General features: G+C 45.0%; 1 protein-coding gene across 9 annotated transcripts in view; it reads left to right on the forward strand.

Annotated features, from left to right (window-relative positions):
* EXOC4 (exocyst complex component 4) overlaps positions 1-16,870 on the forward strand; it is a 733,833-nt gene that overhangs the window by 217,257 nt on the left and 499,706 nt on the right. For 8 of the 9 annotated variants that reach the window (XR_014492901.1, XR_014492902.1, XM_083366085.1 and 5 more), the window contains one exon: positions 2,682-2,778. Coding sequence is in view for 6 of the 9 variants with exons in the window: in XM_083366085.1 (XP_083222211.1) it covers positions 2,682-2,778 (97 nt within the window). In the remaining 3 variants the exon portion in view is untranslated. Of the gene's footprint in view, positions 1-2,681; positions 3,138-16,870 lie in introns of all 9 variants that reach the window. The other variant, XR_014492900.1, reaches the window with a different exon arrangement.

The raw sequence follows: 16,870 nt of genomic DNA on the forward strand, positions 1-16,870 counted from the left end.
GGGATTATATTGTAAACCCTAGATTGGGGATTATATTGTCGGCCCTAGATTGGGGATTATATTGTAAACCCTAGATTGGGGATTATATTGTCGGGCCTAGATTGGAGATTATATTGTAGATCTAAGATTGGGGATTTGATTTCCTGAGTGCATTTGAGGAGAATGTCTGCTGTAGAAGAAAAAGAATTTGGTTCATTGCAGAATGTGGAAGTGAAGTCTGGATTTTGTTTTTTGTTTTTCATCGAAAAGCAGCCTCAGAGGCTTTCTTTTGAGGAGAAAGACCCCCCAAACATAGATATTCCTCGATTTACGACCACGATCGCGAGTAGAAATCCAGTTGTAAATTCATTGTGTTTGTTACTCTCGGTGCTCAAGTGACCGGACATGTTTGTTGACTTTTTTTCCAAGGCGGTCGTTAAGCAGATCACCGACATTGTTAAGGCAGCGGCGTGGCAGTGAAACAAATCCATTCTTCCCAATTGCTGTTCTTCGCCAGAAATCGCCCCCAAAGCCTAAAAATTGCAGTTACGTGACTGAGACGGCGGAAATGGCTGCTACGTAATATATTTGGACAGGTCAATTTGGCAGCTCTCCATCAATAGCATTCCCGGGAAAGGAGGGTTATTCAATTATAAAAGGGGGGGTTAGACTGGTTCTTGGTGGTAAAATCGATCCCTCCCGATAATATTGATTGATACGGGATGAGTCAGTATAGGAAGACGGGCTCGTCTCCTTTATATTTCTCGGTGTATTTCTGCACCGGAGGCTTAAATGAAGGTGAATCGGGCTGGGAGACGTGCTTCCCATCGCACGCTGAGAATCGATAATTGTTTTCTAACAAAACATATTTTCCCCCACCCACCCCCACCGGTTCCTATTGAGTTTCTGTTGTGTGTACTTTACTTTATTAGGGAGCGGAATTGTTGCCCAGGCTTTCTTAGGGGCTTAATTGTGAGACGTGGATATCTGTAATTACAGCCTGATTTATTTATTTTTTATTTTTTTTAAAAAACAAAACCAAACAAACAGGAGAGGTCACCGTTAAGTTGCTTCTCCATACCTCTGGAAGACTTTACGGAAAATGAAAACTGGCTCTGCCTGGGCAAGAGGAGGCTTCCGTTCTGTATTGACTGCCAAATTGGCTTATTTGGCCGTTAAAAACCAAACCAAACAAAGTACACTTGATCTGTTATTCTTCTTCTTCTTCCTCCTCCTCCTTCCCCTCCTCCTCTTCCTCCTGCCACCTTCCTCATCTCCTCCTCCTCCTCCTCTTTTTCCTTCTCCACTCCAAACCCCACTCCCTTCTAGTACAATGATGTTACCTTGTTGGGTCATGAAATGTCTACAAGAAAACCACCAAGCTCAGAGAGCACCAAGGACCCCACAGTCTCCTTCTCCTCCTCCTCCTCCTCCTCCTCCTCCTCCTCCTCCTCCTCCTCCTCCTCCTCCTCCTCCTCTTCTTCTTCTTCTTCTTCTTCTTCTTCTTCTTCTTCTTCTTCTTCTTCTTCTTCTTCTTCTTCTTCTTCTTCTTCTTCCTGTTCCTTCTCCTTCCTCCTTCTCCCCACAAACCCCACTCCCCTCCTAGCACTGATGATGTTACCTAGTTGGGTCAGGAAATGTCTCAAGAAAACCACCAAGCTCAGAGAGCACCAAGGACCCCCACTGTCCTCCTCCTCCTCCTTCTTCTTCGTGTTCCTCCTCCTCCTCCCCACAAACCCCACTCTCTTCTAGCACTGATGATGTTCCCTAGTTGGGTCATGAAACATCTGCAAGGAAACCACCAAGCTCAGAAAGCACCAAGGACCCCACAGTCCTCCTCCTCCTTTTCTTCTTCCTCTTCCTCCTCCTCCTCCTCCCCCCCACAAATCCCACTCTCTTCTAGCACTGATGATGTTGCCTAGTTGGGTCATGAAACATCCGCAAGAAAACAACCAAGCTCGGAGAGCACCAAGGACTTCATAGTCCTCCTTCTCCTTCACCACCACCTCTTCCTCCTCCTCCTCCTCCTCCTCCTCCTCCCCACAAACCCCACTCTCTTCTATTGCTGATGATGTTACCTAGTTGGGTGATGAAATGTCTGCATGAAATCCACCAAGCTCAGAGAGCACCAAGGACCCTACAGTCCTCCTCCTCCTCCTCCTCCTCCTCCTCCTCCAAATATCTTCAATTTTCTTAGAATTTTTAAAACTTGGCCATAGACAGCTTAGTAGTGTTCCTTCAAATTGTGTTTGTTTTTCAAAAAAACAACAACAACCAGGTAAATTGGGGATGGGAAGATAGGCTGATGATGTCACTACGTAGTAGACTTTTCTAAAACCACTCATATGAAACCCCCCCCCCCCCAAATTCCATGAAGACCTCCCTCGGCAAAACAACTCCCACCTGTCCTTATATTGGCTAAAATTCACTTGGGCCCAAATGAAATTAGGTTAAGCAAAGTTTACTTGTGTGAGATTGTCATGTTGTGGGTTGTTGTTTTTTTTGCCTTGGAGCAGAATCCTAAACTAGCTTGTAATCTGGCCAGGTTGCCGGGGGATTTGTAGACCTGGCAATACACCAGATTAACCCATTTATTTATGCATGTCCCCCAAAGGAGCTTTTTTTTTAAAAAAAACAACCCCTAAAGTCATCAGAAATTGCCTGCAAATCAGCCGTTTCTAATGTATTTTCATCCTTTTAAGGAGACCCTGACGACAATTTAATCGAAGGTGGTGGGACAAAGTTTGTCTGCAAACCAGGAGCTCGGAATATCACGGTCATCTTCCATCCGCTTCTGAGGTACCCGCTCTGCTTCCTTTCTCCGATAGAGAGATAGAGATAGACAATGTATGTGTGTATGTATAGACAGACAGACAGGTAATGGATGGATGGAGGGATGGATAGGTGGAGACAGAGAGAGAGAGAGTGATAGATAGATATAGATATAGATAGACAGATAGATAGATACAGAGATAGATAGATATATAGACATAGTGTGAGATATAGATAGATAGATAGATAGATAGATAGATAGATAGATAGATAGATAGATAGATAGATAAATACACAGACAGACAGACATAGAGATAGAGAGAGAAAGAGAGAAAGAAAGAGATGAAGAGAGATAAAGATAGATAGTAAGAGAGGATAGAGAGATGGTAAGAGAGGATAGATAGATGATAGATAGATAGATAGATAGATAGATAGATAGATAGATAGATAGATAGATAGATAGATAGACATTCAGACAGACAGACAGACAGACAGACAGACAGACAGACAGACAGATAGATAGATAGATAGATAGATATAAAATACACAATTACAATATAAATGTATAAATCTAACATTTTTTCTGGCCTTGTCTGGATGTTCCTTTTCTTTTTGGTGTATCTATGGGCTGTGTATTGCAAAACCGTGTAGTTTGAGATGGTATCCTTCAGTATCTCAAACCCTTTGCATTCCATTAGAAAGTGAGAAAATATCAAGTGGCTAGCCCTCATGGTTGCATACATGGGCTTAAGGAGGTGGGGACAATATTTGAAGAAAAGTCAGAGGGCAAGAGGCCCCCTAGATTCTTTTATGCCTTCTTCAGAACCCATTTGTCCAGATTTGAATGTTTTTCTTTAGCTTTCAGCATTTAATTTCATATTGTCAGGGTGCGTGTGTGTGTGTGTGTGTGTGTGTGTGTTTGTGCTTCAGAAGGTGTCTTTTTCGTTAATTTATTTTGACGATGGTGATGATGACCATCGAAGAACATCGGCCTATCCCAGGTCCTTGCGAAAGATTTGACAGCTGTATAAAAATGCCAATCCACTCTAAACCTCATAATGATACTCACGACTTTCTGAGCAGAGATAGGTGCTCGATAAGATGCAAGTAAATGGCTTTCACCAATCATTACTTCTCTTTACATATTCAAATGCCACATATGTATTAAGCATGCTTAATACATGGGCTCCCATCTCGCTCAGCATGACTCTGGGCAGAATGCCAGAATTAAAACAGTAGCATCCACGATTAAAACCATGAAAGCAGCAAACATAGTCAAAAGACATAGAAGACAAGACTGCTAGAGAATGAGCGTAAAATGCCAAATGCTGACGGATCCTTCCGTCAGTCAGCAAACCATCAACAGGAATTGGGAGGTCTTGTACAGCCGTGATGGGTTCAGTACAAACTCTGTGAGCAGCTGTGGCAACTTTACGATCTGTGGACTTCAAGTCCCAGAATTCCCACTTCTGGCCTAAAGTTGCCCAATCTTGCTCTAGGCCAGACGTAGGCAACCTTGCCTCTTTTACGACTCGTGGACTTCAACTCCCAGAATTCCTGAGCCAGCCAGGCTGAGGGGGAAAGGGAGAGGTTTCCAAGCTGAGCCATGCTGGCTCAGGAATTCTGGGAGTTGAAGTCCACAAGTCATGAAGGGGCCATAGTTCCCACATGCTGGCTCAGGAATTCTGGGAGTTGAAGTCCACAAGCCACAGTTCCCTCATGCTGGCTCAGGAATTCTGGGAGTTGAAGTCAACCAGTAGGGGCCATAGTTCCCCCATGCTGGCTCAGGAATTCTGGGAGTTGAAGTCCACCAGTCATAAAAGAGCCAAGGTTGCCTACCCCTGCTCTAGGCCATATGCCTTTATATTGTTCCTTATATAAAGGATCTTTATGTATCCTGTTTTGAAGAACTTTAATGCTGGCTAGGGAATTCTGGGAGTTGAAGTCCACCCATCTTAAAGCAGGCTGGCTGGGGAATTCTGGGAGTTGAAGCCCATCGTCTTAAAGCATGCTAGTTGGGGAATTCTGGGAGTTGAAGTCCATCATCTTAAACTAGGCTGGCTGGGGAATTCTGGGAGTAGAAGTCCATCATCTTAAAGCATGCTAGTTGGGGAATTCTGGGAGTTGAAGTTCATCATCTTAAAGTAGGCTGGCTGGGGAATTCTGGGAGTTGAAGTCCACATACACTTGTAACATTGCCAACTTTGAAAAAAAAAATCTGACCCCTCATGGGTACTGACTGGGGGTCACAAACACTTCAGATACATTAGCGCTCCCATCATCATGTTGGGTAGGGTTTATGAGACTTGTAGTCCAAGATCCTGGGAAAGCATCAGGATTGAGACGGGTGTGCAAAGTTTTTAAAGTTTGGATGCCAAAAATCAATGCATCCTCTACATTTCTTAAAGACAACCTAAATGCATTGACATTAAATACCTGCCTGACTTTTTTTTCTTTCTGTAGAATGACAAGCCGAGTGTTAACATTTTACAAGCCAACACGGTGCTAGGCTGCATTAAAAGAGCGATAGAATCAAGATCAGGTGAAGTGTTAATACCGCTTTACAAGGCCTTGGTAAGGCCACGCTTGGAATACGGCGTCCAGTTTTGGTCACCAGGATGTAAAAAAGATGTTGAGATTCTGGAAAGAGTGCAGAGAAGAGCCACAAAGATGATTGCGGGGTGGGTGGGGCTGAAGGCTAAAACATATGAAGAACGGTTGCAGGAATTGAATATGTCTAGTTTAATGAAGAGAAGGATGAGGGGTGACATGATAGCAGGGTTCCAGTATCTCAGGGGATGCCCCAAAGAAGAGGGAGTCAAGCTGTTCTCCAAAGCACCTGAAGTCAGGAGAAGAAGCAACGGATGGAAACTAATCAAGGAGAGAAGCAACCTAGAACTAAGAAGGAAATTCCTGATAGGAAGAATAATTAACTTCCTGAAGTTGTGGGTGCTCCAACCCTGGAGGTTTCCAAGAAAACACTGGACAGCCGTTTGTCTGAAATGGAATAGGGTTTCCTGCATGAGCAGGGGGGTTGGACTAGAAGACCTCCTAGGTCCCTTCCAATTCTGTTATTCTGTCACTTGGCTAATCTATCCTCACATCTCTTTCCTTCTAACTTGATTGCAAATGCCATCCCTTTCCCCCCCACCCCCTTTCCGTTGCATTCTCGCTGCTTCGAGGTTGTCTTTCCGAGCCCCCTTTGGCTGCAAACAATGTAATTTATTATTGATCCGGAGTGGAGAAAAGTTTAGTAGTGGCTGGTAGCAAATGGTTTATCATTTGCTGCCAGTTATGATTAATAAACAGCCCAGCCAAACGCTGAAGCGCCGGCTGCAAGCTAAGCCGATTTCCTGATAAACAGGTTTGGGCTTTACAAGCCTGCAAATGAAGCCTCTTCTGTCTTCCCCAAGCAGAATGTCAATTATTCGGAGACATTAGGACTTCTTAGCTGCAAAGCCATCAGGGGCTGCTAGGCCTTGCAAATACTTTAGCTGAGGGAGATGGAAGATGGGGGAACTTAACACAACACCGTTTGCTTTTCATCTCCCCCACTTGCGTCTTCCGCCCCGCAACGAATAATTTTCTTTTCGTCATCCATGTCTGAAACCGTTTTAATTGTTTGGAGGTTTTGCCTCTTTTGCACTCTTGTCAACTTTGGGGGCTATTTAATCCTGGGCCCCGAGCCCCGAGTGGACTTTTAAAAATCTGTGTTTCTCTTCCTAACTGTTGACCGGTTGACGTGCAATCAGCAGCAACGGAGATGGATTTTTAACCCTGAATGATGTGTCACGAATGAAGGCCAATATGCCGTGTCTCAGGATAATGTTGCGCAATCACAGTCTGGGTTGGTCACTGGGACCGGAGGTTTGGTCTTCCCAGCTTGAACATGTAGGTGAAAACAAAAAGGTGGTGGTGGTGGAAGCTTTAGAAATATCCCTCAAAAGGTATATGGTTCTCCTTTCAGCTAGAAGATTCCTGGACGTGTAACATCTCTTTTACTTCCCACCCCCAACTCCTCTAAAATAACCAAACTAGGGATAATGAGGTAGATCATAGAGAAGGAGAGAAGGAGGGAGGGAGATAATGAATTAAATCATAGAATCCTAGGGCTGGAATGGAGTTTGGAGGTCTTCTAGTCCAGGGGTAGGCAACCTCGGCTCTTTTATGACTCGTGGACTTCAACTCCCAGAATTCCTCAGCAAGCATGGCTCAGCATGGAAACCTCTCCCTTTCCCCTCAGCATGGCTGGCTCAGAAATTCTGGGAGTTGAAGTCCACCAGTCATAAAAGAGCCAAGGTTGCCTACCCCTGTTCTAGTCCAATCTAGTCCAAACACGTGAAGTGTTAATACCTCTTGGTAAGGGCACATTTGGAATCCTGCATCCAGTTTTGGCCACCAGGATGTAAAAAAGGTGTTGAGACTCTAGAAAGAGGGCAGAGAAGAGCAACAAAGATGATCAGGGGACCGGAGGATAAAACATATCAGGGACGGTGGCTGGAATTGGTTATGTCTGGTTTAATGAAGAGAACGGTGAGGGGTGACATGATAGCAGTGTTCCAATATCTCAGGGGCTGCCCCAAAGAAGAGGGAGTCAAGCTATTCTCCAAAGCGCCAAAGGCAGAACAAGAAGCAATGGACGGAAACTCATCAAGGAGACAAGCAACCTAGAAATAAGGAGAAACTTCCTGACAGTTAGAACAATTAACCAGTGGAACTACCTGCCTCCAGAAGCTGTGAATGCTCCAACACTGGAGGTTTTTAAGAAGAGACTGGACAGCCATTTGTCTGAAATGGTATAGGGTTTCCTGCCTGAGCAGGGGGTTGGACTAGATGACCTCCAAGGTCCCTTCCAACTATTATTATTATTACTATTACTATTATTATTATCATCATCATCGTCGTCGTCATCTGCCTGAGATAAGAGTCCTTGTACCATGGTGGAGAAATGGGAACCTTATGTCAATCACGAAGGATAAAAAACACTGGTTAAGTTGCAGCATGGAAGATTTAGTCAAGCCTGCACACCAAATTGAAGAGCCCGGCTAGCACACGTTGCCACGGGGAAGGTCTGTCTACGTGGTCCCTAAGGGTCAACCTTAGAGAAGGAATGAACTGGAGAAACGAAGGAGTGAAAGAAAGAAATCGGTTGTGGCTTTTGTGCTGCTCCTTGTGAAGAGGGCGCCAGGTGTTCTCCACTGGTGCACACGTAACGCAATTAAACCCGACGCACGCACTAGGCGTTGTGCGCATAGCAGCCTCAACCCTTTTCAGCAGACCGGCCGAAACATTTATTTGACATTCCGGGAATGTTCCTCTTCTTCCGTCAGAGCCACGTGGCTCCTCAACATAATAATCTTGCCTACGCTTGGTGAAATATATTGGTTAGCAGGCAGTTGGCTGACCGGTGTCTGCCATCCTGGGGCGGGTTGAGGAAAAGCAATAAAATAACCGGGCACAGGAAGACCGTTTTCAGACGGCGCAAATGCCGGGAGTAATAATCCTTTTGAGTTTTTTTGGCACCAAGGCGGCTAGAAATAGGTCCGCATCGGACGTGGTTCATCAGCATCAAATGGCAGTGAGGAACGGTCGCAATCCAGGGGTGGGGAGGGAAAAGGAAAGGTCTCGTTGACTTCAATCAACCAGGAGAGAGTCGGAAGGGACCTCGGAGGTCTTCTAGTCCAACCCCCCCCCCCCCGCTCAAGCAGGAGACCCCATACCATTTCAGACAAATGGTTGTCCGGTCTCTTCTTCAAATCCTCCAGCGATGAACCAGTGGAGGCAACTCCTGTTCCACTGGTTAACCGTCCTCCCTGTTAGGAAGTTTCTCCTTAATTCCAGGTTGCTTCTCCCCTTAATTAGGACCTTAGAGGTCTTCCAGTCCAACCCCCTCAGGGCTGGCTGAGGAATTCTGGGAGTTGAAGTCCTCAAGTCTTAGTGGCCAAGTTTGAAGACCTCTACCCTAACTCCTTTTAGCAGACTGTGATATCCTGCAAGTGGTCAATGCGCTCTACGTGGTGCTACCCTTGAAGAGTATTCAGAAAGCGTAACAGGTATACAGGCAGTCTTCGGCTTAAAACAGTCTGCTTAGTGACCATTCAGAGTTACAATGGAGCTGGGGGGAAAAGCAACTTACGACCGTTTTTCCCCACTTACGACCGTTGCAGCCTCCCCATGGTCGTGTGATCAAAATTTGGCCGCTGGCCGACTGGCTCCTATTTACGACGGTCACAGCATCCCAGGGATCACGGATTTCTCCTTTTGCGACCTTCCGACAAGCAAAGTCTGCGGGGAAGCCAGATTAATAAATTAATAAATAACTGCTTGCAATGTTGCCGCAGTGGGGGGAAAAAAACAGAGTTTTCCTTTCCAGAAAATTCCTTCCTCCTCCACCCCCACCCCTCCCAATCTTGAAATAACGACAATCCACACTGCGTTTGCTTTTAAAGATCACGGACAAGCTTCATTTCTTTGTGTGTGTGTGTGTGTGTGAGTTAATACGATGCTAAAAGTCCTTCGGCGATCAAAGCAAACCTATCATGAATTCTGCTCTGGCGCCCGTGTTTGTTTTCGTATTTTTTTGGACGGTGAAACGGCTCGACTCCTGCCTTCCGTGGTAAATGGTGTGTGTACATTTGTGTAGGTCAGAGTGAGCTTTTTTGGCATGTCGAAAGTCTCTTTGGCAGCTACACCGTTTTGAAGGAGTCATTATCCCACAGAATGAGACAACCGAGTGCTCGCGGGTATTTGAAGATCATCGGCCTGGATTTTTGAAGGACCTTGAGGGACATCTCTAGATCTTGTCAATCTTGCTGGCGTATCGTGAGCTTCCTTACTGATGATGCAAATTGGATTTCATTTGGCATCTTTCAGTGGAAAACCCATTAGCTAGAAAGATTATACATCGTTACATTTGGGCTCAGCCCATCCATACATGCGCGTCCTCAGCTTCTCTTGAGCTTCATTTTGTGCACTTCACGACACCAATTTTCTCTTTTGTATGGTATGTAGACATTGTTTATGTCTATGTGCCTGTCGATGGATGGTTTGTCTGGGTGCCGGGTTCCAAGTATTCCTGAGTGTTTTTGGACTTGGCTTGGTTTAGGACAGGGGTACGCAACCCTGGCTCTTTTAGGACTGATGGATAGATAGATAGATAGATAGATAGATAGATAGATAGATAGATAGATAGATAGATAGAGATATACGATAGAGATAGATAGATATAGATATAGATATAGATATAGATATAGATATAGATATATACAATAGAGATGGATAGATGGATAGATAGATAGATAGATAGATAGATAGATAGATAGATAGATAGATAGATAGACAGACGATAGAGACGGATAGATAGATGGCTGGATATAGACAGACATGTGATAGATAGATAGATAGATAGATAGATAGATAGATAGATAGATAGACGATAGAGATGGATGGATAGATAGATATAGATATACGATAGAGATGTCTATGTGCCTGTCGATGGATGGTTTGTCTGGGTGCCGGGTTCCAGGTATTCCTGAGTGTTTTTGGACTTGGCTTGGTTTAGGACAGGGGTACGCAACGCTGGCTCTTTTAGGACTGATGGATAGATAGATAGATAGATAGATAGATAGATAGATAGATAATAGATAGATAGATAGATAGAGATATACGATAGAGATAGATAGATAGATAGATAGATAGATAGATAGATAGATAGATATAGATATAGATAGAGATAGAGATATAGATATAGATATGCAATAGAGATGGATAGATGGATGGATATAGACAGAGATACAGTATGTGATAGAGAGATAAAGATAGATAGATAGATAGATAGATAGATAGATAGATAGATAGATAGATAGATCGATAGATCGATAGATCGATAGACGATAGAGACGGATAGATAGATGGCTGGATATAGACAGACATGTGATAGATAGATAGATAGATAGATAGATAGATAGATAGATAGATAGATAGATAGATAGATGATAGATAGATAGACGATAGAGATGGATAGATAGATGATAGATAAACAGAGACAGATATACAATAGAGATGGATAGACAGACAGACATATGATAGAGATAGAAAAATGGATGGTTGGACGGACAGATAGATTACGATAGAGATGGATAAGATGGATGAATGGATATAGATAGACATGAGGTATAGATAGATAGATAGATAGATAGATAGATAGATAGATAGATAGATAGATAGATAGATAGATGATAGATAGTTTTTTCTTTAAAAGCATAAAATTGTGCTAAGTGATTGTGAAACACGTCATTACGAAGGCAACCTAGACGACTGGTGACAGTGTGGTGGGTTTGCTAGTGTGACATTGGGAAAGCTTTCATGAGAGCTTTTGACAGTTTTGCCGCACATACATTCCTAGAGGTTGACAGCTGAGGGGAAGCCGCTGATTCCCTCCCTCCGCCAGTCCCCCTCTGCTTTCCTCTCTGGCTGATGGGCCAGGCCAGGAAAGCCGGAGGCAACAAGGCCACGTTCGCTGCCCAAACGGTCTGCCTCGCTCCCGTCACGTCAGGTAAGGGGCCGCATCTCACCACTCAAGTCTGGATTTTGCAAGGATGTTTTGCCGGTTGTATAAATCAAGGCCACCCGTCACCAGCGGGCCTCGTCTCCAGGCCCCTCTTTCTCCCACACCCAGCTCGGCACGGGACTAAACGATGTACACATTTTCGCACATCTGGTACAGAGGTGCTGACAAGTTGCGGGGATTGTCAGCTCTTAGCTGCTAGCCTCCGAGATCCGAGGATTTGTGACACGGTGCGCTCTCTCTGTTGAGGCAGCAATTCTTGGCTCGCTTTCATAGCCAAAAGCGCTTTTCAAATAAATCTTGTTGCGGTTCACCTTTCCTTTTTTTTTTAAGAGCGGGCAATGTGAAAATTGCACGCCGATTGGAAATTCCAGCCGCTTTTATTGCTTGCGCAGCAAAGTTAACTTGTACAAGGAGCGAAAAAGAATCTTTTGGCCTGTCGGTCAGTCGGAGTTAGAGAAGCATTTACAGGTCTTCCCATCCTGATTCGACTTCTTTACCTGGTGAGATACAAGGCCAAACTTCATACACTTTATGTATAATTTTATTCTGCTTTTAAAAAAAGAAAAGAAATACAAACCGAGAACACACCCATCAACAGGGACAGGACACTTGTATATAAACTAGATTAGAAGACATCCAGGGCCCCTTCCAATTCTGTTCTTCTGTTATAAACTGAGAGCAATCCCCACTCCCTTCTAGCACTGTTGATGTTACCTAGTTGGGTCAAGAAACATCTTCAAGAAAGCAACCAATCAGAGAGCACCAAAGGACTCCTCCTCCTCCTCCTCCACAAACTCCACTCCCTTCTAGCACTGATGATGTTACCTAGTTGGGTCATGAAACGTCTTCAAGAAAGCAACCAATCAAAGAGCACCAAGGACTCCATAGTTCTCCTCTTCCTCCTCCTCCTCCTCTTCCTCCTCCTCCTTCTCCCCCCCCAACGTCACTCCCTTCTAGCACTATTGATGTTACCTAGTTGGGTCAAGAAACGTCTTCAAGAAAGCAACCAATCAGAGAGCACCAAAGGACTCCTCCTCCTCCTCCTCAAACTTCACTCCCTTGTAGCACTGATGATGTTACCTAGTTGGGTCATGAAACGTCTTCAAGAAAGCAACCAATCAAAGAGCACCAAGGACTCCACAGTTCTCCTCCTCCTCCTCCTCAAACCTCACTCCCTTCTAGCACTGATGATGTTACCTAGTTGGGTCAAGAAACGTCTTCAAGAAAGCAACCAGAGAGCACCAAGGACTCCACAGTTCTCCTCCTCCTCCTCAAACCTCACTCCCTTCTAGCACTGATGATGTTACCTAGTTGGGTCATGAAACGTTTTCAAGAAAATTCAGAAAGCACCAAGGACCCCACAGTTCAACAACTTGAGCTACAAAGCTACAAATGTTCTCTTCCATTAGTATTACCAAATTCTCCTAACTTACCTCATCAAATTATCCACTGGGCCTGGATATGGATAACTTCTCATAGCGTACACAGATTTCCCCTGGATTTAAGAACAGAGAGGTAGGCTTGGAGCACACAAGATCACAGGTGAAGCGTTTGTCTAGATCTCATGAAAGCAGCTGCATTTGATGGAAAGAGCGGCAGAGAAATGCACATATTTCACCTTGCTCAATCCCAGGAACGGATCTATCTTCCTACCTTTGAATTGAAAGCATCAGGTTTCCTGTTAACGTCCCCATTCACGTCTTAATGTCCACTGAGGTCCACCTGCCCTTCTGTCTTTCCATACTACAACTGGTCTAAAAATCAGGTGTGTCTGCTTTTAATGAGAAGGGCTGGCGTGACAGCAGCTTTCCAATCTCTCAGGGGCTGCCCCAAAGAAGAGGGAGTCAAGCTCTTCTCCAAAGTACCTGAAGGCAGGACCAGAAGCAACGGATGGAAACTAACCAAGGAGAGAAGCAACCTAGAACTAAGGAGGAATTTCCTGACTGTGAGAACAATTAACCAGTGGAACAGCTCGCCACCAGAACCTGAGACTCTAGAAAGAGTGCAGAGAAGAGCCACAAAGATGATCAGAGGACTGGAGGCTAAAACATACAAGGAACGGTTGCAGGAATTGGGTATGTCCAGTTTAATGAAGAGAAGGACGAGTGCGGACATGATAGCCATCTTCCAATATCTCAGGGGCTCCTACAAAGAAGAGGCAGTCAAGCTATTCTCCAAAGCACCTGAGGGCAGGACAAGAAGCAACGGATGGAAACTCATCCAGGAGAGAAGCAACCTGGAACTAAGGAGAAATTTCCTGACGGTTGGAACAACTAACCAGCAGAACAGAAGTTCTGGGTGCTCCAACATTGGAGGTTTTTAAGACGAAATTGGACACCCATTTGCCTGAAATGAAATAGGGTCTGCTGCTTTAGCCGGGGTTGGGCTAGAAGACCTCTCAAGGTCCCTTCCAACTCTGTTATTTTGTTAGTCTGCTGTGGGCGCTCCATCCCTGGAGGCTTTCAAAAAGTGACTGGACAGCCATTTGTCTGGAGTGGTATAGGGCAGGGGTCTTCAAACTTGGCCCCTTCATGACTGGTGGACTTCAACTCCCAGAATTCTTGAGCCATGGAGCCATGCTGAGGGGAAAGGGAGAGGTTTCCAAGCTGAGCCATGCTGGCTCAGGAATTCTGGAAGTCCACGAGTCATGAGGGGGCCATAGTTCCCCCATGCTGGTTCAGGAATTCTGGGAGTTGAAGTCCACAAACCATGAAGGGGCCATAGTTCCCCCATGCTGGTTCAGGAATTCTGGGAGTTGAAGTCCACAAGTCACAAAAGGGCCACGTTTGAAGCCCCCCTGCCCTATACCATTCCAGACAAACGTTTGTCCAGTCTCTTCTTAAAAACTTCCTGCATTATGGCTCAGCGAATTCACGAGACCACGGGGTAGGCAACCTTGGCTCTTTTATGACTGGTGGATTCAAGTCCCAGAATTCCTGAGCCAGCCATGCTGAGGGGAAAGGGAGAGACTTCCAAGCTGAGCTGTGCTGGCTCAGGAATTCTGGGAGTTGAAGTCTGTGAGTCATAAAAGAGCCAAGGTTGCCTACTCCTGGCCCAGGCCTAGGCCGCTTTATGACTTGTGGACTTCAACTCCCAGAATTCCTGAGCCAGCCACGCTGAGGGAAAACGGAGAGGTTTCCAAGCTGAGCCAGGCTGGCTCAGGAATTCTGGGAGTTGAAGTCTGCCAGTCATGAAGGGGCCATAGATTCCCCCATGCTGGCTCAGGAATTCTGGGAGTTGAAGTCCACGAGTCATAAAAGGGCCAAGTTTGAAGACCCCGGAATAGGGTTTCCTGCCTGAGCAGGGGGCTGGACTAGATGAGCTCCCAGATCCCTTCCGACTCTTATCGTTCTGTTATTCTGTAACGTTGGGTAACATGAAGAAAGTTCTGTCTGCGACAGAATTCTCACTCCATAAGAGGCTATTGGAAGAAAATATCGAAAGCTTTAATGGATTGATGCTCTCTGTAGTCTAAAAAGCATCAGAGAATAGCCACTTCATTACCTCTAAGAGCTTTTGAAAGAAGTCGCGCATAAAATGCCATTTTTTAAAAACACACACACACAAAAAAAACAACCATAAAAAGCAATGCTTTTGACATGCCTCTGGGCCACTCATTTCCCCCCTATTTGCAGAAAGGGAGAAAAATCCGGAACCACGCAGCAACCCAATTGGTATAAATACGTTTTAAATGAGCCTAAATAGAGCGACGTTAAAGCGGCACTGCTCGGCTTTTACCGTTTGGCGTTCTGTCAACCGGTGAAATTCAATAGAAAGGTTCGTTTCTGATTTGAAAGCGGGTTGGTGTTGTGCCAGCCGGGCGTTCCTACAAGGGCGAAACCTTGTGGTTGTCGTTTTCTTTTTTCCCCATGATCGTGGTTCTTCCTTGAAGTCCCGCTTTGCAGGATACTTAATAATAATGATGATGATGATGATAAAGTTGGAAGGGACCTTGGAGGTCATCTAGTCCAACCCCCTGCTCAGGCAGGAAACCCTATACCATTTCAGACAAGTGGCCGTCCAGTCTCTTCTTAAAAACTTCCAGCGTTGAAGCATTCACGGCTTCTGGAGGCAGATTGTTCTACTGGTTAATTGTTCTAACTGTCAGGAAATTCCTTCTTAGTTCTAGGTTGCTTCTCTCCTTGATTGGTTTCCATCCGTTGCTTCTTGTCCTGCCTTCAGGCGCTTTGGAGAATAGCTTGACTCCCTCTTCTTTGGGGCAGCCCCTGAGATATTGCAACACTGCTATCCTGTCCCCCTTCGTCCTTCTCTTCCTTAAACTAGACACACCCAATTCCAGCAACCGTTCCGTGTATGTTTTAGCCAATAATCTAATAATAATAATAATAATAATAATATAATAATAGTAATAATAATAATAATAATAATAATAATAATAATAATAATAATAGTAATAATAATGATGATGATGATGATGATGATGATGATGATGATGATGATGATGTTGGAAGGGAGCTTGGAGGTCATCTAGTCCAACCCCCTGCTCAGGCAGGAAACCCTAGACCATTTCAGACAAGTGGCTGTCCAGTCTCTTCTTAAAAACTTCCAGCATTGGAGCATTCACAACTTCTGGAGGCAGGTAGTTCCGCTGGTTAATTGTTCTAACCGTCAGGAAGTTTCTCCTTAGTTCTAGGTTGCTTCTCTCCTTGGTTAGTTTCCATCCATTGCTTCTTGTCCTGCCTTGGACTAGAAGACCTCCAAGGTCCCTTCCAGCCCTATTTTGATTTGACCATTTTGGGACTACCTTTGCTTGCTTCTGCCCCAGTCGTTCTATTCTTGTTTGCAGGTCTTCGCCTTTGGTCATCTTCTCCAGTTCTTTCTCTTCCGTTATTACGGCTTGTTGCACAGTCATCCAGATGTTTAGCCTGGCTTTGTCCCTTTTGAGTCCTTGCAAGGACCCGGGACAGACAATTGTCATTGTTTCATAATGTTAGCGGTCTCATCGCTGGATGGAAGCTGAGCCAAGTAAAGCCGTAGTTGACCGATAGCGAATTGGTCAATGCCCACGGTGTTCAAGTGGGGCTCCAGCTGTTTTGGGATTGCATCCAAGGCACCTGTTATCATCAGGGTTACCTTTACAGGTCTAAAGAATGACTATGGCAAAAGAAAGCAAATAGTAACGAATCCCTCAGGTGCAATACTATGCAATTGACATGCTGGCTGGGGGATTCTGGGAGTTGAAGTCCACAAGTCCTTAAAGTTGCCAAGCTCGGGCACCCCTGGATTAGACCCCGCTTCAAAATCCATTATTCTGGATCACGCTTTCTTATCTTTTTAAGCTTTCTGGATGACACGGTGTGACAGCTTCCCACCTTCTCCAGTCCCATGGCATCAGGGTCAAAAACTTCAGGGACCCCTCCTCAAAGACCTCCCCACCCACCCACAACATGGTTCTCTCTTCCATCCTTATTATCCCGTTGTTGTTTTTTCTGTCCGTCGCTTGGTATTCTTACCGACGATTCGGAGCACGGAGATCAGCGCGTCAGTGCAGGAGCCAGGAATCCGAGCAGAAAAAATAACTTTGAATTT

This window comes from Vipera ursinii, assembly GCF_947247035.1.
Source record: "Vipera ursinii genome assembly, chromosome: 6".
NCBI lineage: Eukaryota > Metazoa > Chordata > Lepidosauria > Squamata > Viperidae > Vipera > Vipera ursinii.